Source organism: Limulus polyphemus, unplaced genomic scaffold (genome assembly GCF_000517525.1).
Source record: "Limulus polyphemus unplaced genomic scaffold, Limulus_polyphemus-2.1.2 Scaffold18, whole genome shotgun sequence".
Taxonomy (NCBI): domain Eukaryota; kingdom Metazoa; phylum Arthropoda; class Merostomata; order Xiphosura; family Limulidae; genus Limulus; species Limulus polyphemus.
This window is the reverse complement of record NW_013665628.1, coordinates 825,973-847,742: the sequence shown is the minus strand read 5'-3', so window position 1 is coordinate 847,742 and position 21,770 is coordinate 825,973. Positions and strand designations below refer to the sequence as shown.

Sequence of the window (21,770 nt, the reverse complement as noted above, 5' to 3'; positions counted from 1 at the left end):
CGCTTTGACTCAATTATCTCTATCTTTAATCTATCTGCATATCTATCTCTCCTTTTAAAAACCTTTTGGTTGACCAAATTATTTGAGAGATCAGTATAGAATTGATTATTTTTAGACATTAGCGTAGTTACATAAACATTAATCAACAGATACCTGGAAGTTTTGGACATTCCAGATCAGAACCATGTTTCATTGCAGAGTCTGGAATATCCTCAGAGTGAAACATTCCCAGGTAGTTGCTATGTATAAACAATGTTTCTCGGAATAAACGTTTGCACTTAAAGAATCTGTGGGTTGATATTTGCACAAGATCTACAAGTTGTAGCGACAACGATAATTTATAACAAATACTTAGACACTTCCCAATATTTATTAGCAGCATTTTAATGGAGTATTATTTTTGGAGTAACCACTTATTAAAATGAAATCTTAAAATCTTAACTCATAAGTAACCAGTACGTTGAAAAACTTAACTGGTTTTATAAGGAGAAACAACACAAATAGTGGCTGATAAAAACATAACTCAATCAGGTTTTGATTTAAACGATCTATGTTTATTAATCTATTTATTCATGATGTTAGAAAAACTCAATTAAAAGGTACAAGGCCCTATAACCCGAGCGCTTTCGAGAGGTGGATTATTCTTCAGCAGAGACAAACTGGGAATAAATAAAGCGACGTATGACGTCACGGTAGAGCATCATGCCAACCCGGAAATGTTTCTATTTGTTTTCAGAGGATTGTGTAAGGTGTGACTCATTTCCGTTGGCAATATAGCAAAAGATGTAAAGAGGTTGGAAATATTTTGTTTTAAGAAAGAGGAAAAATGTCAAGGGAAACTATATCGAGTATTGATGAAACAAGATAGAGATGTGATATGCAGAACTGTTAACAAAAAATGTTAAGTATTTAGAACTAAAAAAAAACGCAGAAAATAATTATAAAATAATATATATTAGAAAATATTAGAGGTAAAATTAAAATAACATAAATGAGAGAAATAAAATATGATTTTTTAAACTTGGTTGAATATCACTGGTTTCAGGATTTAGGTTTAGTCCATAAGGTTGAACGTTATTTAAAGTGACAATCTAATAGGTTTCTTTCATTTTTCTATCAGATTTAGTTTTCAAATCGGTTTCAATATCTATGATAATCACATCATTAATGGTATTACTCAGGATGCCCTTTTCGTTGATAATAGAAGATTCATGGTTGTTGAAATACACTCCAAGGGTTGTTTGGGCCTGTTCTACAAAGCGGTAATTGCGTTTTTTACATTGCGTGAGGTAAATGATGTGTGTGTGTTGTGCAATATTTCGAGTAATTTTAAAGTGCTATTTTGCTCATTTTCGTCGGAAGAGGGAGCTGGTAGTTTTTATGAACTTGCAGAGCAGACAATGAACTTTAATACATGGATGACAAACATGCATGAACAATAACATATTTGAGGAAACTTCGGGAAAAATGTATCTCGGGCGATCATTCAGTTGTAGTAAATGGATTTTATTTTTAGATTACGCGAAACATTTCTGAGTTTAAAGTGACAGGTAGTAACAAAAATGAATTCTACTTGATTTGTTAATATTAATATCACACTGGTTTTTCGTTGAGTGTAGCTAGCTTTTTCAATAAGTTTGTCAATTTTGGTATCTTTATAGCTTCTTTGTAATATGGTTTGTTTTATAGTCTTAATGTATTTTCTGTAATTTATTTCATCAGTACAGATTTTCTTGATATGGAACGCTTGACTGTAGGTAATATTCCGTTTATTTTGTGTGGGGGTGCCACTGGGTGGCAGTTGTTGTAGTGAAGATATTGTAGTCTGTCAGTAGGTTTTCCATATAAGTCAGTATGTAAAAATCCGTTGCTGAGTGAAACAATGACGTCAAGAAAGTTTATTTGGGTAAGGGAGTAATCAAGGGTGAAATTAATTGTTTTGTGAAAGGTGTTAGCGTAAAGAACAAAGTCTTTAACTGATTCAGAGCCAACTGTCCAAATAATACTCGTCATCTGTGTAACGTTTAATAGCACTTTTATGTAAAAGCTAGTTTTCGATATGAGCCATAAATACATTGGCATTATTAGGAGTCAGTTTGGTACACATTGCAGAACAATTAATCTGGTGTAACTTTCGTTGTTGAATTCAAAGTTGTTTAGAGATAAGATAACATTGGCAAAGCCAATTACTTTATGAGGATTGGGTGAATTGGAAAGGTTTATTGTCGTTTTTAAGGAATTCAAGTACTTCATTATATGGAATAGTAGTGTAAAAGGAAGAAATATCCACTGTACACAGAAGGCTATTAAGAAGTAAATCTTCGTTGGTTTTGATTTCCTCTATGATATTTATAAAATGGGTCGTGTGCTGTATGTAAGTTTGTTTGTTTGTAACCAAACACAAAGCTACAAAATGGGCTATCTGTGCTCTGGCCACCACGGGTATCGAAACCCGGATTCTAGCGTTGTAAGTCCGCAGACATACCGCTGTGCCACTGGGGGGGGGGGCTGTATGTAAGAAGAAAGAGTAAAGGGAATGTTTTTTGTATTTCAACAAAAGCAGAAAGCTTCTCAGTAGCCATGTTTGCCGTCAGATTATTATATACTTTTTGTAATAGAGCTACCAGACACTGTAACTATAAAAAAGTGAGTAACAAGATTTTGATTCAAAACTTCAGCTAAAAAATAATTTACACACTATGAAACCATCCTTAATATTTTTCTATATTGTACGAGAAATATATAGGGTTATAATTTTCGTTTAAATTTTGTCGTACCGTTAGAGGTTGTTCGTTGATGTAACTCAATAAATCATCTAGTTCGTTCATTACACTTTTATGTTCAAAGTATGAAGGTAAACATAAGTCCTTTTTTGGTTCCCCATCAGTAACAACTGTAATATCCCACCCCTTTTTATGATCAAATGTTCAATAGCTTTAAAAAGAAAATATTTTACCTAAGATATAGCCCATAATATTTTATTATTATTTCCAGAATAGTTATACACAAACGTTAAATCTTGTACTGTAGTAAAATTATTGTTTTTAAACACAAACGTTAAAAGTTTCATACACTTCGAAATAATGATTTTTTTTCTAATTTGCTATGAATAACTTTTAAAGAACATGATGGAGGACCATTGAGCCTGATCCGGTGGACCAGTGTTAGTTATGAGGGTTTATAACATTCAAAATTAGGTTTAGATACCCGCGGCGGTTAGAACACAGATAGACCATTGTGTAGTTGTATGCTTTATAATAAACAAACAGACAAAAAACATTAAAGCTAAATACCTTGCTCCCAAGATTTGTAACACAAGTTCCAAGTAGATGAGTTAAGGAATAATACATATCAAATTGACCATTATTACGTAACTGAAATTTACATTCAACAGTTTGGGTATAAAAACATCTATCGTTTTAGGCCTCATTAGTATATTTAAAGCATACAAATAACTCAGACAATTTTCAAAATTTGTTAAAATGGTCTTTACACTCAATAGTAATAATAATATAATTCTTACAGCAGAAGATAAAAATATATATTAAAGTTTTAAATAATTTGCTTTCCAAGTATGCAGTCAAGAAGGCGAGATAAAGGAAATAGGGATAATTTTAGTAAAATTAAGAAATAAATGACATTGTATAATTGGTTTCCTCTTATACCTGATAAAATCTGAACATATTCTATCAATACATAACTGGCAAACAATCGAATTAAACGAATGATTTAGGTACGTGTTTATTAAGTTAAATTTTTGATTTGTCCCTTAAGCACATCTAATTTATAATGAACTCCAATAACAATGATTCTGATGCTGAAACGTGACGTGACACACCCTGGCTTTTATATAGGTTAGATTATCTTTAAGTTACTCGTATGTATACCAAACTACCACTAATTCCGGAATGAACTATATTTAACGAAAATAGTAAAACACTTCTCGCTAACTTCCTAAGGCAAGTGCATTGTATACTAAAATAACCAAATCCACGTGAATAAAGTAGGCCACCTCTCCATTTTTGTACGTTGTATTTTATTTGGGTGATCTATACCTGACGTGTAGTCATTTTGATAAGAGACATTGAACTCATTAAAAATAATTGATAGTTATAAAACATGTAACTCACTTTTAGCATTGGATTTCAAATCATCTTGGAATTTTTCTTAAGCGGACTGTCGTGTGACCTTTTTATTTGATATTTTGTCCTTAGGCTATTCAATTCAAAGCATAATTTAAAATAAGAGTGTAATGATCCATCGCACACGTTTTGACAACTCGTAAAAAGAACTCAACATTTTCATGTTGGATTACAGAATACGTCTTAGTAGGAAAGTAAAATATTAAGGTGTTTTTTTCGTTCATGATCAAACATCATTTCGATCAGTGAATGTAAAGATTGTCCCCCCCCCACTCCGTCATTGAAATCGTAATAAGCAGACAGTAATCGAACTATTCTATCTGGATGAATGCATTTTGACTTTTATGACTCCTCCTATTTGAGAAATCGGGGGACGTGAGGGGAGGTGCCGTGAGACCTTATAAGTGTAGTGAGTGTTGGTATAATAAGCCTAAAGTAAAGACATACAAGTAGCTGTGGGGTCACATCATGAAAGCTTTGTGCTTAATAACAAAACAACAACTTTTTTCTAGTATTCTAATTGAAGAGCCATAATGTTTAAGAAAATGATAGTTTATTTGTAGTTAAGCCCAAAGCTACACAATAGGCTATCTATGCTATGCCCACGACAAGTATCGAAACCCGGTTTCTAGCATTGTAAGTCTGCAGACTTACCGCTGTGCCACTGGGGTCGATAGTGATAGACCTGGGGTAAGTTATGAAGACCATTATGTTAAAGTTAAGAAAGTAACTGTTAGACTGTCATAGAGAATAGATTTAGCGAAAATGAAATCCGTTTTTTCTCGTATTAGTATCTGTAATGTAAGTGACTGTAACGTCTGAACGTCCAGAGTTTCATTGAGTTAATATACTGGAACAAAAATTTCAATCTATTAGAACACAATGTATTAATTTAATAAATAAAGTTGGTTTTTGCAGCGACAGTTTTAATGAATGTGAAAGATAATCCAGTTCTTTCTTTCAAAAAACAACATAGATTACGAAATTAGATGAAAATAAATTTTATTTATTTATTTATCTGATGAAATTTCCTCTAAATTAAACCTGAAAAAAAAAGTTATAATATATCGTCTCTGAATATCAATTTGGAGAAGTGGGATCGAGAAGTTGGAAAAGTGTCAGATAAAGAACCAACTGACAGCGATAAAATCGAGATAGAACATATCCTCACGTGTACGCAACGTTTTCTAATTAAATATCCAGATAAAACATAACTTTAATAAAATAGTATTAGTCATTAGTGAAATACCATCGAATTAGCATAAAACGACAAGTTTTTATTACATACTCCAATTTTATAGTCAAATGGAAAATTGCTGTAAATGTATTTATTTCCAAAGTAAATGCATATATATTTTGTCACTCACTCAGTTTGTTATATTTCAAGCTATGAAAAGCATTTCTAAGTTGAAACTTTATTTTCTATGTTTAGTCTAACAACTTCCTTAATTGGTTTGGTTTGTGTTGAATTTCGCGCAAAGCTACGCGAAGGCTATCTGCGCTAGCCGTCCCTAATTCAGCAGCTAGTCCTCACCACCCACCGCCAACTCTTGGGCTACTCTTTTTTACCAACGAATAATGTGACTGACCGTCACATTATAACGCCCCCACGGCTGAAAGGGCGAACATGGTTGGTGGGACAGGGATTCGAACCCACGACCCTCAGATTGCAAGTCGCGTGCCCTAACCACCTAGCCATGCCAGGCCCAGCTTCCTTAAACAAACTACCCAGAGGTTGAAGATCCCATCATAGTTTTTACAATAATTAGACGGTTGCAGATAAAATAAGGTGCATCATTCAAAACACATTTCAAAGTGTAAGAAACGTTTCGTGATATACATGAGGCCCTCCATCGTATAAGAAACTTGAACAAGCATTAACCAATTGCCGAAATACTTCCATTTTGTTTTGTGTTATTAAACATTATAACGTCAATACTTAAACTTAACGCTTAGAAACAACAATAAGATTACCCGTAACTATATCTCCATTACTTCTTCGTTTTGTCAAATTGAAGATCAGTGGGAAGTCGTTGCTAGTTACTGGTTAACCACTGTGGATAAATATTTAAATTCTGACAAAAACTGATTATTTTAGTTTAAGGCGCGTGTGCCCAACAGAGCAACAAAAGTGAATATATTATCAAAACAAGGTTTTGTTTGTTTGTTTGTAGTTAAGCACAAAGCTACACAATGAGATATCTGTGCTCTACCCACCATGGGTATCGAAACCCGGATTTTAGCGTTGTAAGTTCGCAGACATACTGCTGTGCCACTGGGGGTCATCAAAACAAGGAAATAGCAATGAGAGGAGTGAAAATGCAAATATCAGAAAGGTAACATTCTAAGTACAAGCATGAAGGACACAACATGATAACGATGATGAAAGACAGTATTGATAAAGGTAACTTCTTACTGAATCATTCTACGCCTGGGAGGTTTTTACTATTATGCTAGGTAAAATTAACAAATACCGTAGTCATGGTTTAAAAACATCATCGTTGTCTTTACTAACTAATGAGCCCCAACATGATACTCGTATTTTTGAATGAGACTACATATTTTAATTATACGCATGGCATTAATTTTGAAATGAATAAACATGTTCCGGTTAAATTGAGAAGATCTACAACTCTTAAGTTTCGTTGTGATAGTCTCAATTTTATTTAAAAAAAGTATTGTCTCTCTATGGTGGCATTAACAATTGAGACGTGATATGAATATGTTACTTATTTCATCCAATGAAATAAGACAAGCACGAAAGTCCATCCACAGTTTGAAATAGTGAACAACCATATAGTTTCTTTGAGCATATATTGTAGTTGAAACTTCTAACTCAGAAACTGTTACGAAAAAAATATGGAACCTCAAAGGAAGAATAATGTTTGTATTGTACAATTATACCAACAATTTTCAACTTCATTCGAATATCTGAGAGCAATTTTTATTATATCTTCTTAAAAAAACGACTAAAATATATAATAAAAACATTTTATCAGGCTAATATCAGCATACTCACTACAACGTAACATAAAGTTCCAAAACTTTAATACTGTTTGAATCTCTTCGCTCAGTAGAGTTACAAAAGGATACTTTAGTATCTAATGATCGTTGAAGAGAAATGTTACATTTTCATTTGAAATTCGTTTTGGAACATCTGGGGAAAAAGCTGAAACTCTCAAAATCTCTCTCACGGTCATATTCATACAAAAACATGTAATGTTTTATCTCTCTCCACTAACACACTTACACACACAAAATATATATAGATACTTTAAATAAATAAGAGATTAACTGGTCTTAACTTTATAATTCAATAAAGTTATGTTAACTGTTCTATTGAATATTTACTATCCAGAGATTATTTAAGTTACGTCTTTTATAACAGATTTTTGAGTTCTACGAGCATCAAAACTGTTGCCAAAATGTTCTTGCTGTCTTTTTTCTGTGACATTAAAATACGAATTTTAACTACAGATTTTACCACAGTAAAATGCTATTATATTAAAATTCTGAGGTTTTAAAATCTCTGACCTACTTTAAATAGTTGAAGCCTTTTTTTGTTGCTATAACACGTTCAGCATGAGGTGCAAGACTTGTCCGTATCAGCTCCTAAAAATAGAAACAAGTATATCGGTTACCAAGCGTTAAAAGCTGTGAAGAACTTTTAACCAATCACGTTAAGGACCAGTTCCATAAGCCAATGGGTTGGTTTGCGTAAGTTATTTTTCTTTTGTTTTTTGCGTTCTTGGACCATGCAGTTAAATAGTTTTCATAGCTGTAAATATAATTTAAGTGTTTACAGCACTTGGTTCTAGAGGTCTAATACAGTTGATGCTTCAGCATTTCTCAAATTGTTGCTATTGGCTAACGTGAAGACTACGCAAAATGAGCGCTGTTAGATCTTTTTATAATGTATTCCTTGAATGTATGTTCGACTTCTCTCCAAGAGTCACCAGGTGGTTACCTCTCTGTATTGCTGTGTTGCTGCCTGTCATTATTGTCTTCATTAATCGTTATAAAAGATACTTGCAGATGTGGAAGATCCCTGGGCCCCAATGTTGTCATCCAATCCTAGGGAACGCAAATATTGTACCAAGTTTCTACAGGTTTCAAGGAGTAGCTCCGCACGTATGTAAGTAAAGTATATTAGTTCGATCTCTGTGAGACATTATAGCAGTACTGCACACACACACACACCTCAGAGATTGATATCGAGTTAAACGGTATTTCAAGGTAAAATTAAGATTTAGTGTGGTATACCGTGAAAATGTTTCACTTAGGTATTGTTGACTGTAAGGTTATATATATATATATGTATACATGTGTAACTATTAGAAGGAAATTTGTTATTGTTAGCTTGAAATTTTTGGACCTGAAGTAGGGAACCTACGTGTATGTGGATTAAATGTGGGTTGGAAATTGAAGCACATGATTTAAGTTTATTTAGTGTATGCTACACTCCCACATTCTTCACAGAGTATCATTAAAATATTTTGTCACTGATTTGTAAGTTACGTACTTAAATCTGAGATTGCAATAATAACACAAATCCTCCATTATTTAGGCCACGTATATTTCGGTTTCTGTCTTTTGTTATCAATTCGCTGTTTTAGTTCAAATTTTCGTATAAAGTTTTAAGACTCAAAATATTAAGTCCATTCTTTTAGCTTTAGCTTCACAAGTTTTGTCTTATTCTTTAGCAAGTCATGCTTATTTTCATCAGCTAATAATATTGTTACCAATATTTAGTACAAACCATCTGATACGTATTTCATTTCATAGGATATCTCTACTTATTAACTTATTACTGCTATATTTGTATACTTTATCTAATGGGTGATAGGTATGTTGCAAAGCAGACGCTGCTCCTCAGCCAGTGTATAAAAACAGATTAGGCAATATCTAATAGCATTACAACAAAAAAGTCTAAGTTATAAGGTATTTACACTTTTTTTTCTTGTAATACTGTTAGATTTCGCCTCGTTTATCTTTGTATATCCGTTTAAATCACAAGCATATTTTTAGTTGAATAAGCGCTCAGTTACGCTGTCAGAATATCAAAAAGGAGGCAAAAAAAGATACAGTTTTGGAGCCTCACTACTTCGTTAGTCCATGTCGCCACTTCCTGTCGTGCTCTAATTTGATGACCGTGCATCTTGAGAAAAGCGCTGCATCGTAGTTTTCATTTCAAAAGAGTACTCTGTTGTAAGGCTCTCATATTCCAATCACCACACTCATCCCTGCAGGCTTTCCACAATCCATCTAGTGTATGAGAACGGCGGTTTTCCAGTGCCTTTTTCAAAAGTCCGGTCACACAGTGTAACTGGTATGTCTTGGCTTGAGATATGCGACAGTTGAACAGTAGATGCTGTATCTTGGCTTCGTTTCCACACGGAAATCTTTTTTGATCACGTTGCACCTAGGAAATGTGTGTTCGTGGATTCTCATCTGTTACAAGAAACCGCACTTTGTTTACCACGGCTGATGTACGACTTATTGCAGGTCTCTTTCTGCATATTCCTGGTGACAAAAGTTGGTCTATCTTCATTTATTTTCTAGCGCTACTAAGCACAAGTGATATCTTTGTCTTGAAAACTTTAAATCCCAATCTGAACACATCTTTATAATCTAAATGTATGGCTATTTTGCGTCGGAAAGTTGCTGTAACTTACCATTTTCAAAAGCTACTGATTTTCACTGGTATCACATATCTACGCAAAGCAAAACAATGTTAAAATGTAGTTTGATGCATGGCATTCCACTGGGACTTTATAATATAATGTACTGAACACTCTGTATGTGATATGTTTGTTCTCGTAGTCAAACTCCTAATAAAATAAAATGTAGTTACAATTTTTCAAACTGTTATAGCTGAACTATTTTTGAAAGTAAACGATATAGATTGTAAATTTTGTTGGTATTATCAATGTAACAGAGACTATAAAGCTGACTTCTTTCGTTTAAAAACACCCGGAATGATTGTATTGCGATGCAGCTCTGAATCCGATACAAGATAATATAAAATGAAAGTTTGAGACGTAACTAACTGGAGTTTTATTAGAAAAACAACAACAAAAAAACAAAACATTATGAGTTAAAATCTTGATCTACGAAAATGAATCTATTTTAACAAGAATCAAAGAAGCTTACTAATCAAACCCAATAATGCATGTATCAAGAACATTTTGCCTTACTCCTATGTCACTTAAAAAATAGGATGAGTATATAGCAATTGGGTAGAGCGTGGCCTAGCATTACGTGCTCGGACTTTGAATCTGAAGACTCATGGTTTGCTCCCCGTTGCAGCAAAAACGCGCTCCGCACTTTGGACTCGTGAGTGTTCTGTAATTGTCACTGTTCAGTCAGACAAGAGTAGTCCCACAGTTTTCTGTAGGTGCTGTTGACTAGCCACCTTCCCTCTAGTCCATCATTTCAAAAATAGGGACCACTATGCGTAGATAGCCGTTATATAACCTTGTGTGAAGTTCTAAAACAAAGAAACAAATTAAGGCAATAAACTGACCCAAATGATAGCAATAAATGAACTCAATGTTGAATTCCTTGATACCTCTTCAGAGGAGTAATTCAAATTTTAAGTTTTCTTGTTATGCATTACACTTGATAATGTTGTGTTAAATGAATGAAACGTTGTGTATGTTTTTCTTTTCCGATAACGTTTGAATTACTGTCACTATTATCTTTGTTGAATTATGATTAAGTTAGATTTAATATGCCATAAGGGTCTACTTAACTTCTTAAGACATTTTTGAAATATTGCTACCACTTGATTGATTGATTGAAAAAATAGCACTTGGTAATCGAGCTTCAGTTTGTTTTATACCAAAAGTCCAAAGTTCGAACCAAGATTACATCTTTGAACTTTCTCCATTGTTTACCTAATTCGTTGATTTTCCTTTGTTGAATTTCGCACTAAGCTATACGAGGGCTAACTGTTCTAGTGATTGACAGAAAGCAGCTAGCCAACACACTAACTGCCAACTCTTGCCTGAATGAATAGTAAGATTTGACTGTCATTCGTATAACCCATCCAATGCTCCAAAGCGAGGAGCATGCCTCAGCTTCATAGTTAGGCACGCTAGCAAATGAAATACAGTGACAGCTGATTAGAGTGACAAGATATTACAGACAAACAGTAGTGCTGGAATGTTTAACTTAATGTATCTCACTGGCTGAGAAAATCATATTAATAAAAGGTCAACAAATTTCTCTAATTGAAAGTTAAGTTAATGTTTTCGATTTCAAAATTAACATATAACATATTTTATAGTTTAGGGACTAAAATGTTCATCAGACTGCAGAAAAAAAATTATTATTATTTTACGATAAAAACGTACGTAAAAGTGACGCACAAAGATAACTGAATTCCGCGTGAATTAAATCATCACGTTTGTAAATGTAATAGGAAAGATAATGCTAACTTAGGATACTTTGACAGAACCATAAGTTGTTCTATGAAAATAATTTTAATTTTTTGTTTCCTAGTTAACCCTAATAAGTTAACACAGTAATATTTTGCTTAATTGAATTCCTATGTAAGTATAGTTTCAAATGCAAAGTTTACAGTCATTTTCAAAAGTCACGTGGGGAACAGAAATATGAGTCAAAGACTTACCAGGTGGAAATCAGAGTTTGCTTGGAAATAGAAGCATCACGACAACAGTTATAAACACATCTAATCAAACGTTTTGTAGCCTACAAGTTCCATCACCAGATCTATAAAAATACAGTGTTGAGTATAATTATGCAATATTGAATAAAATGGATCTAAAATGAAAATATTATAGAATTGCTCCTCTCCTTTATTCTATGAAAAAGAACTGCATTATAAGACAGTCAGATTTTGATAGTTTTTTCACTGTGATTGGCTGTTGTCTAACAAATCAAACAGTGTCAACCAGTATAATACCTATAAACGTATATGCATTCATACTATTCCCAGAAATAGTGTGGGGAATACACTCATAACTCAATGAAACATAACAAACATATAGAAATCAAAGTTCTGGCTATTTAAGGACGCTTCAGGTTAAGGCTAAATTTCATTATTTAGAGAGATTTGTAGAGATTCGTTTGTTTGTTTGTAATTAAGCACAAAGCTACACATTGGGCTATCTGTGCTCTGCCCACCACGGGTATCGAAACCTGGTTTCTAGCGTTGTAAGCCCGCAGACATATCGCTATACCACTAGGGGGGGGGGCGATCAGTATAGAAACTGTGAGGAGGTGCATGAAACTAGTACTGTTGATAAAAGAAACTGTCAGAATAGAAAACTCATGAAAAGTGATGTTAGATACCTAAGTGTTTGTTAATCACGCGTTAAACGAAAACCCAGCAGAGATCTTGCCAACGGCCTAGCTGTAAATGTTACATCCGAAACAGTAATGTACACATTAGCACAACGTGGTCTCAACTGATCTGTAGCTGCTCATACCCCACTGTTTAGGAGAGACAGCCAAATGAAGAGGTTGAAATGATGGCCACACTTGAAACAATTGGAAGAACAAAGCTGAAGAAGGGAGCTATTTACAGATTAGTCCAAATTTGTTTGATGGTAGAGATTAGAAAGGTATTACGATCAAAGCATGACATATACAGTGAATAATTACGAGTGAGGGTTGTATCTCAGCCAAATCTTTTAGAGATCTATACAAAACTGATGTCATCCTGACTGCTGATGTGTACTAGTAGATTCTTATCCATTATGTCATTCTCTCAGGAACAAGATATATTGTGCAGAGATTCGTCAACAAATAAGATGGAACGACATCAGGCAGGAAGACAAAACCAATGGAACACTCTCAACATGTCTTGACATGCAAGAGGCCCAGTATGAGTATTATTAATGTAGTGTAGTCTTATATGGAAAGTGAGAATGTCAAAGGGCACTTAAACAAGTTGAATGGAATGTGGAAAGTAATACAGAACACTTGGAATGATATTTTACAATCACACTTTGATAAGCCTCTATAAAATAAAGCTAGAAAGGTATCGTAGAGCGTGTGTAAAAATGTTTCATTTGTTAATAGCAGGCAGTAACACCTAAGTTTTGTAATCTTACAAACCTCTCTCCTTCTTTTTCATTAAGTTATACTTTAGGTAAACCACAAGATTTCAACTTCATAGCCAGAACAGATTGTACCCTTATGTAGCAACAAGTCCACTTAAAAACATCCTACTGGGGAGCAATCAAGCACTAAATGTAATCCATTAGAACGCTCCAATTAAGGAGCTGAAACTTTGGGGTTTTGCCAAAATAAAAATAATATAAATTGCTGTTATTAAACCATTGTATAAGTTTAAATAACACTTTTTTTTTCACTCAAACACGCCACTGTCCTTCAATCAGACTTTGACTCTTACGCTTCTTTTAAAGACATCAAGTTCATGATAAACGTCTTCTGCTCAAAACATCGACATCTGTTCATTTCTGTACAATAATAGTTTGTTCACACTCTTGGATATGGAACTTTAATTAATACGATAGAAGTCTTCCCTTATTTTGCAGAACACATAATACTTTGAATCAAAACATTGAACATACCTGGTGATAATCACGTAATACATTTTTGAAGCTTAAAAAATCTCTGCTAGAGCTTCATAAAGTTTTTTTTTGTACGATTAACTGATAAATAGTGAAACACAGATTTTAGGAATAACTTTTAATCAAAAAACAAACTGTTACGGAATCAAATACTGTCACAAGTGTGAAAATGTATATAAAAAGCGTTATACAAAATACGTACAGATACAATGTTTCCATTGACTTTAAAGCTTTTAAAAATAATAAGGAAAAAGTACTGAAATGCAACAACATGTATTCAAAAAATCTGTGGAAGAAGAGAAGTACTTTTTTCATAATTATTTTTGATATATTTAATACGTTTATACCACAGGGAGGCCAACCAGTCAGCATCCTCTCCCCTACTCATAATAACTTAGCAAGATTGACTGTCACCTTATTTTTGATTAGTATGCTTTAAAATATAATGATTTACGGGTTTTAGTTGAGCAAAGGCATCTAAATAATATCATTTGTATACATGATTTTCGAATATAACACTGGCATGTTTCTGCACATTTCTATAATATTTATACAAAATACGCAAGCCCGATCAGGATGGTTGGCGTGATCAGTGTAGGTGTTTTGCCAATAAATAATATTTTCAGTTTTGTGTCCACTTGCAGATGAAAACAAATGCAATGAAGTTAGTAACAAATTATTCTATTTCAACCATGTGTTTATTGAGAGCTAAGAAAAACCGTCTGACGACTGATGTAAATAAAACATTTTGAAATTCCGGTTGATCTTTTAGGTAATCCAATATTACATGCTTACTTGCTAAAATTAATATTAATTTATCATAAAATTTGTTATTTTATCTCATACCATTTAAATGCTAGAATGATATGATTGTGACGTAATACTCTATATTTAGTGCTATTCCAGACCCTCTGCGCCTTCGCTCATCTATTTGATAAAGAAAGGTTTTTCCGCTTTTGGATTGGAATGCGATTTGTTGTAGCTTTTTACAAACCGGAAACCGTTGAGGTAAGGTATATTTCTATGTTTTTGTTCTTATGTTCCTGAAGAATCCTAAATTATTATCAGTTCAACTAAAGTAATCAAATAATAAGTTTTTGAGTTAATCAGTAAGAAAATTATAAGATGTCATGAAATAACTACAAAATATAAATAAACTGTAAATAAATCTATCTAGCAACAGCAGAAAATAAAGCAATGTAGTCTTTAAATCACTTCTACCGTTTCATACGTCAACAGCGTTTGGAAAATGATATCTTTCGTAACAAATGCTACTTCTCAGATGAATCAAATTCTAGTTTGTTGAAGAATACCTTCTAAACTACCAAATCACCATTTACCATCTTAGCTAATAAAGTCCAAGATTTTTATTTTACCTTAGTGCAATATTGTCTTCACATTCGCCCCCCCCCCCAGTGGCACAGTGGTATGTCTGCGAAATTACAACGCTAAAAACCGGGTTTCGATACCCGTGGTGAGCAGAGCACAAACAGCCCATTTTGTAGCTTTATGTTTAATTCCAAACAAACAAACATCTTCACATCCGTTATTTGTATGAATGCACAAGATTTTCTTATGGGTGTGTGTGTGTGGTTGTGTGTGTTTTAACGTAGAAGTAGCTTCAAACAAATTATGTACGTAAGCTTTGAGTAACTGAATATACAATTTATTGCCTATTGTGAAGCACAATAACCCCGAATTATAGCATCATAAGGCCCCAAACGTCCCGTTCATCGCAGTTCTAATGATATTTTCTATATTGCTATTTTTTGTAACTTTTTCTCATTTGCTTGGCTAGAGCAATTTTGAGGCATGAAGATTAGTTCTTTAATCAACCTTTCGTAAAACCATTATCATATGGTAACAGTTTACTCTGAATGGTAACCATAAATAATTCATTGGTTTCCTGTTATTTCAGGTGATTCTCAGTAGTCCGACGATCATAGACAAAGCTGATGAGTATTCTATGCTACATCCATGGCTAGGGTCTGGGTTGCTGACAAGGTAATGTATACCAATGAGGATTTGTAATTACCGGCGGAAATAAAATAATATAATACATTTAGGTGTGGTGTAAAACCGTATTTATTCAGTGGTACTCCTCTGAAGAAACAGAAGAGGAAATAATTAGGACTTAAAATTTAACCAAAAGTAGTATTCCTTTATAACCCTTTTTTAACACCTAAATTCAAACTGGAATAAGGTACCTTAATGAAGACTTTTAAATTCCGTGATTTTGCGTCTTTTCCGTTAGTATTACGGATACAAACACGTTTCTTAGCGAATATTGCAAATTTCATTGTGTAACACACCATGAAAACCCAAACATTTATCCTGTGTGACGTCATACGATCCCCACACCCACCTTGAATTGATTCCAGATGGTACGCGGAATAATTTTCTTTGTTGGATTGCTGATCCAAATAGTGAAAGGTTAAAAGTTAATGAATGTTTTTTTTTATCTTAAGTTATTTATTTAACTCCGTATTAGTGTTATCGAGCAACACTACTTTGAGTTATGTTTTATTGTTGTCACTTGACATTTTTAACTATTTTCCCTTGCTAGCAGATCTTCCTTTAAAGATAAATAAGGTCTTAGAACTTAACATTTAATTTTGTAATATATGAATAAATCAGTGTTGATGTTTAGAGAAAGCAAAACCAAAAAGTCCTCGTAACAGGAGTGAATTTATTTATTTCAATATTGTAGTAGTACTTGCATAATGTATATTAAATAACAGTTTTAGTTTGATTTAAAAGAAAATATTTACCCAACCTTAGAATGCTTTATTTTTGCAACAGTGTTTTTTTTTTTCTCGCTGATCTTTAATTTCTAAGACATCTTAATAAATATGTAGTTAATGCCAAAGTTGGGGTTGGTTAGATTTGTTTGTATATTTATTTGTTTGTCTTGTTGTGAGAGCACAAAGCTATACAATGGGATATCTATGCTGTGCCCATTATGGGTATCGAACCAGGATTTTAGCGTTATAAGCCTTCAGACTTGCTAGATTTTTTTATCACATGTTGAGTCCGTTAGAATAGTTTTGGAACTTATTTGTAGGATAGTCTTGAAATGGTCCACTTAAGAACAATCGGTTTAAAAGTCACGAGAGTTTAACTTTGAAAAAATGATAAAGTTTTTCAATGACTGTATATTATTTCCGCTTTTTCCCCCTGAAACATATTTATAAAACTGTAAAACAAAAGATAGTGAAATTTTATTAGAGTATCTAATTGAAATCAAAATTACTTAAATGAATGTTTGTGGCTATAGAGACCGAAGTTCCTTCGATATCTCGTGGGGAAACAGCACATTATACAAATCAGTACAATATGAACCAAAATAAAATTTCATTCTTGTATATATATAATCAATATAAAGAAGAACCCAAAATTAATCTAGTTTTTCAGTATATTTGAATAATAATAAAAAAGGCATGAATACTAGTCGTAATTACAACAATGTACAGATCAATGGTGGACAAATTATAGTCCACGACAAAATCTGACCCGATTCTTGACGGATCATGTATCAGCTCAAGAGCAAAGTTCCTCCTTTGTTAATCTTAATTTTCGCTAGGTGTCGATACCATGTGACGCATGCAGTGCTGAAAAGTTAACCCATCTTGGTCCCTTTTACAAGCCCCCCAGTGGCTGAGCTGTAAGTATGAAGACTTATAACGCAAATATTTCGTCGTGGATACGGCACAATTAGACAATTGTGTAGTTTTAGGAAACACTACATAATATAATGAAGAAGGATCTCCGTCTGGAAAACTGACACAAGTGTAAACAATCTGCTTCTATGACATATCCAAGAAAGGAAAACTTCATTATATTATGTAGTGTTTCCTAGGACACGTGGGCGACTTTTACCGTTGACCTATGTGGTCCTGGATTCTTGCCTGTTACAAAACGCCACATATCAATTACCATACCTAGGGTATACGACTAGTTGTAGGCCTCTTTCTGGATGGTCCTTGTGTCTCAAGTTAATACATGTTCCATTGTTTTCCAATGTGATTAACTACAAAAGTGTGTGCGTTTGTTTTATAGTAAAACCACATTGGACTATATGCTGTGTCCACCGAAGGGAATCGAACCCCGGATGTTAGAGCTACAAGTCCGTATACTTATCGCTGTTCCACTGGGGGACAAGTACAAGAGATATCCCCATCTCGAAAATTCTAAATCCCCGATTTGAGCATATCCTTATGATTAGAGTCTGAATATTTAGTGTCGTGAAGGGCTGTTACATACATTTCCAAAAAGGGATCAGTGTTCGGTGGCATCACACTACCTACGTAATCCTAAACATTGTCAAAATGTAATTATGAAACACGTAGTACCAAATCGACCTTATATTGGCAGTGGGTGTCGCGTGTCTTGCTGATTTACACAAGCTCCTTGTACACAAGCTGACATTACTATTCTACTTTCCTGTACTATGTTTCCCTGTAAGGCATGCTGGGTAGGTTTGTTTTATTTTTGTTTGTAGTCAAGCACAAAGCTACACAAAGGGCTATCTGTGCTCTGCTCACCACGGGTATCGAAGCCCGGTCTCTAGCATTGTAAATCCACAGACTTACTGTGCTACTGGGGGGCTGCTGGGTAGGCCAGGTCACATATTCATTGAATAACTTGAAACTTTTCATAGGGCAACATGTCTTTGATATATTATTCCAAGTGTATTGTGGTAATAAATTGTTCTATTATTACCAGAAGCGTCTTCTTCTTATATTGAGTTTCTTGTTATTGTTAGTTTAATTAAATTTTTGGTATGGTTAAAAGTTGTTGTTTTTTTCTTTATATTATATTGCATTTCATTGCTATAATTATTGTTAGTGCACTAAGCTGACCGAGTACCATTAGGAGTGTTAATAGAATAATTTTTTTATCGATTTTATGATGTTACAAAGCAATTAAGACTATTTTTCATTTATTTCTATGATGAATAACCAGTTCCGGAAATAAGTGGAAAGCAAGACGGAAGATGTTGACTCCTGCTTTTCATTTCCGAATCCTAGAAGATTTCCTGCATGTTTTTAATGAAAAGAGTGATATTTTGGTGGAAAAGTTAAAAGAGGCTCAAACATACAAATGGGTGTACATGGAACATTTCATTACACTCTGCACCTTAGACTCAATTTGCGGTGAGTTCTTGAGTGTTACTTATATATATATATATTCAGTTTTATAATGAAAACGTGCACGTTTTCATATTACGTTTTTAGTTTTGTTTTACTGGCAAAATCCTTCTCGTGAAAAAAAAAATCTTTAAGGCTTAATTTCCTTTTCAGTTTGATTTCGCGCAAAACTACACGAGGGTTATCTGTGCTAGCCGTCCCTAATTTAGCAGAGGTAGACTATAGGAAAGGCAGCTAGTCAATACCACCCACCGCCAACTCTTGGGCAATTTTTTTCCCAACGAATAGTGGGATTGGCCGTAGGTTTATAATACCCTCACGGCTGAAAGGGCGAGTATGGTCGGTGACGGACATTCAAACCTGTGCGTCGAGCGTCCTAACCATCAAGCCATCCCAGCCCTTCGTTTTAGAAATATAAAAATTTCAATGAAGATATTTATTATACGTATTCTTAAGATCTAATTATTTCAATGTCTCGAATAAACTTAAAAATAACTTTAATTACTTTAACAGACAGGAGATTGTTAAAATCACCTAATGACGAGTTACCACGACCTGTACTCCTGTTTTTATCTGTTTTAGTTTAATGGGTATAACATATAAACAGTTGCAATTAAACGATGACCTTTCCTTATGTAGTTCGGCTTATTTAGTTAGCCTGTCTCGCGAAGAAATCATTAACTTTTATAACTTTATTCTCAGTGGTATATATATTTTTTTATTATAATTGAATAAACTACGTTTAAATTTTTTCATGCTGGCTTCGATACGCGCGAAATAGCTTACTGGCAATCTCATCCTGCTTTGGTTACCACAAGTTCACGAATGGTTAGTCCAACAGTAAAATATTAATCGTTAAATCCAGTTTCTTTTTGCTTTCTGTACAGCACAGAAGTTTGTCTGTAACACAGCAACTGTAATCAGTACTTCTCCCCCCCCCTTTCTTTGACAAGTCATACTGCTTGTCTGTACTATAAAAACTGTAATCAGTACTTCTCCCCCTTTGTTTAATACGTTATATTAGTTAATGTTTTGAACAAAATAGTGTGTATTGCTAAATTTAAATTATAATTTAAACACATGCCAATAAAAACACAGTAATCCGTCTATTTCTGTAATAGCAAATACATTACACAGTTTTAGAAGCGTGTGACAAATAGATTTAAAAGTACTCAACTTATTTCTTGCTTTCCTTTACTTTTATGCAAAGTATCCTATTTGGAAGTTTCGGAAATTTCTTACTCCCGGGGTAATTTTTAAAGGAAAGATGAAATAACTAATCATAACCAAATTACAAAAAATCTAAGAACCAAATATTGACCTTTACTGTGTTCAGATTTGTTGCTTATTGTCACATCACTGCTTCACTAACACTCATCGCTTATCTCCAGTCTTATGTTTACATATAAATAAATATTTGTATTAGAAAAAAAAATACAGATTGACTGGTAATAGCAACCCATAGTCAAATTAAAAAAGTTTTAATGCATGCTATTGCAGTCTTGGAAGTGTTGTAACCAAAAGTGACTTACACTGATCTGTTGCACAAAAACAGGTTTGTAACGGGCGAATGAATAACCCGTGGGCTTGTTAGAAAGAAATTTATTTGGATTTCGGGTCATGATTTCGCGAGCAGAGCATACAAGCCACCAACTCAAGGAAGTTTATGTGTGGAATAAAGAACTCATACAGAGACAACTGAATACAAATAAAATAATTTCAATATTTATATACTGTTGAACAGTTCATTTATATAGAAACTCCCAAGGTTATCTTGAAACAACACTATCCCTAAATCATTGAATTCTTCACGTTGAAAGTCTAGATGTTCGTTAATAAGCCCTTCTATTATGTTCAATAACATAGACACATCATTAGTTAACATGAGAAATTCTCTCGTCATATTCTGTATAACTGCATTAATAATTCTTCTAAGATACCTTTCAGTAGTTCCACTATAAGCGTTATCAAATCCACTATTCCTTTAGTACATTTACCATTCTTCACTTTTTTCTATTTATATTAGGTCGTCAAGAAATTAATGTCCCTTTTCAGATGAAAAAACCCGAACAATTTATAAATCAAAACAAAACATTTATTAAATGAAGTAGTCTCCATTCTTATCGATGATGCTTTTCCATCTGACAATCAGGTTGTTAATGCCCTCCTGGCTCTAAAGCAAAAAACATGTAGATGTCCTCTTTAACACCTTCCACATTTGCATACGTTTTCCCATTAAGATGATATTGCAGGGAATAAAAAAGATGGTAATCTGATGGTGCCATATCTGGAGAATATGGTGGATGGGGGAGAACTTCCCAACCCAAATCCATAATCTTGTGTTGCATCAAACGTGCCACATGTGGACGTGCATTATCTTGGAGAAGAAGAACACTTTTCCGATTGACGAGTGAAGGGCATTTTTGATAAAGGGCTTGATTTAAATGTTCCAGTTGCTGACTATAGATCTCTGCATTGACAGTTCGCTGTGGATTGAGGAGTTTGAAATGAATTACCCCTTTGATGTCCCACCAAATGCAAAGCATCACTTTCTACAGATGGAGTCCAGGTTTTGGGGTCTGAAGTGGTTTTTGTCTAGGACTGAGCCATTGTTTTTGGTGTATAATATTCGCATAGAGAGTCCATTTTTCATCACCAGTGATAATTCTCTCCAAAATTGGTTCACGCGCATTACGCGCCAGAAGAGACGAAACAACATTCATACATTGGAAATGATGATCATCGGAGAGTTCGTGAGGCATCCAAACACCTTCTTTATGGAGTTTTCCCATATTTCTTAGATATTTACATATTGTTTCATGTGAGACATGCAATTTCAGGGCCATTTCACGAGTGTGTTGCCTTGAAATAGACTCAACAAGCGTCTTCAGAGCATCAATATCAATTCCAAC

The 21,770-nt window shown here is 33.8% G+C and overlaps 1 protein-coding gene across 1 annotated transcript in view; it reads left to right on the top strand.

The window, feature by feature from the left end:
* The window catches only part of LOC106457644 (cytochrome P450 4c3-like), an 86,322-nt gene that overhangs the window by 51,559 nt on the left and 12,993 nt on the right, over positions 1-21,770 (top strand). Inside the window, exons 12-15 of the mRNA XM_022383771.1 lie at positions 8,093-8,277; positions 14,604-14,716; positions 15,627-15,712; positions 18,674-18,864. Coding sequence (XP_022239479.1) covers positions 8,093-8,277; positions 14,604-14,716; positions 15,627-15,712; positions 18,674-18,864 — 575 coding nt within the window. The remainder of the gene's footprint in view (positions 1-8,092; positions 8,278-14,603; positions 14,717-15,626; positions 15,713-18,673; positions 18,865-21,770) is intronic.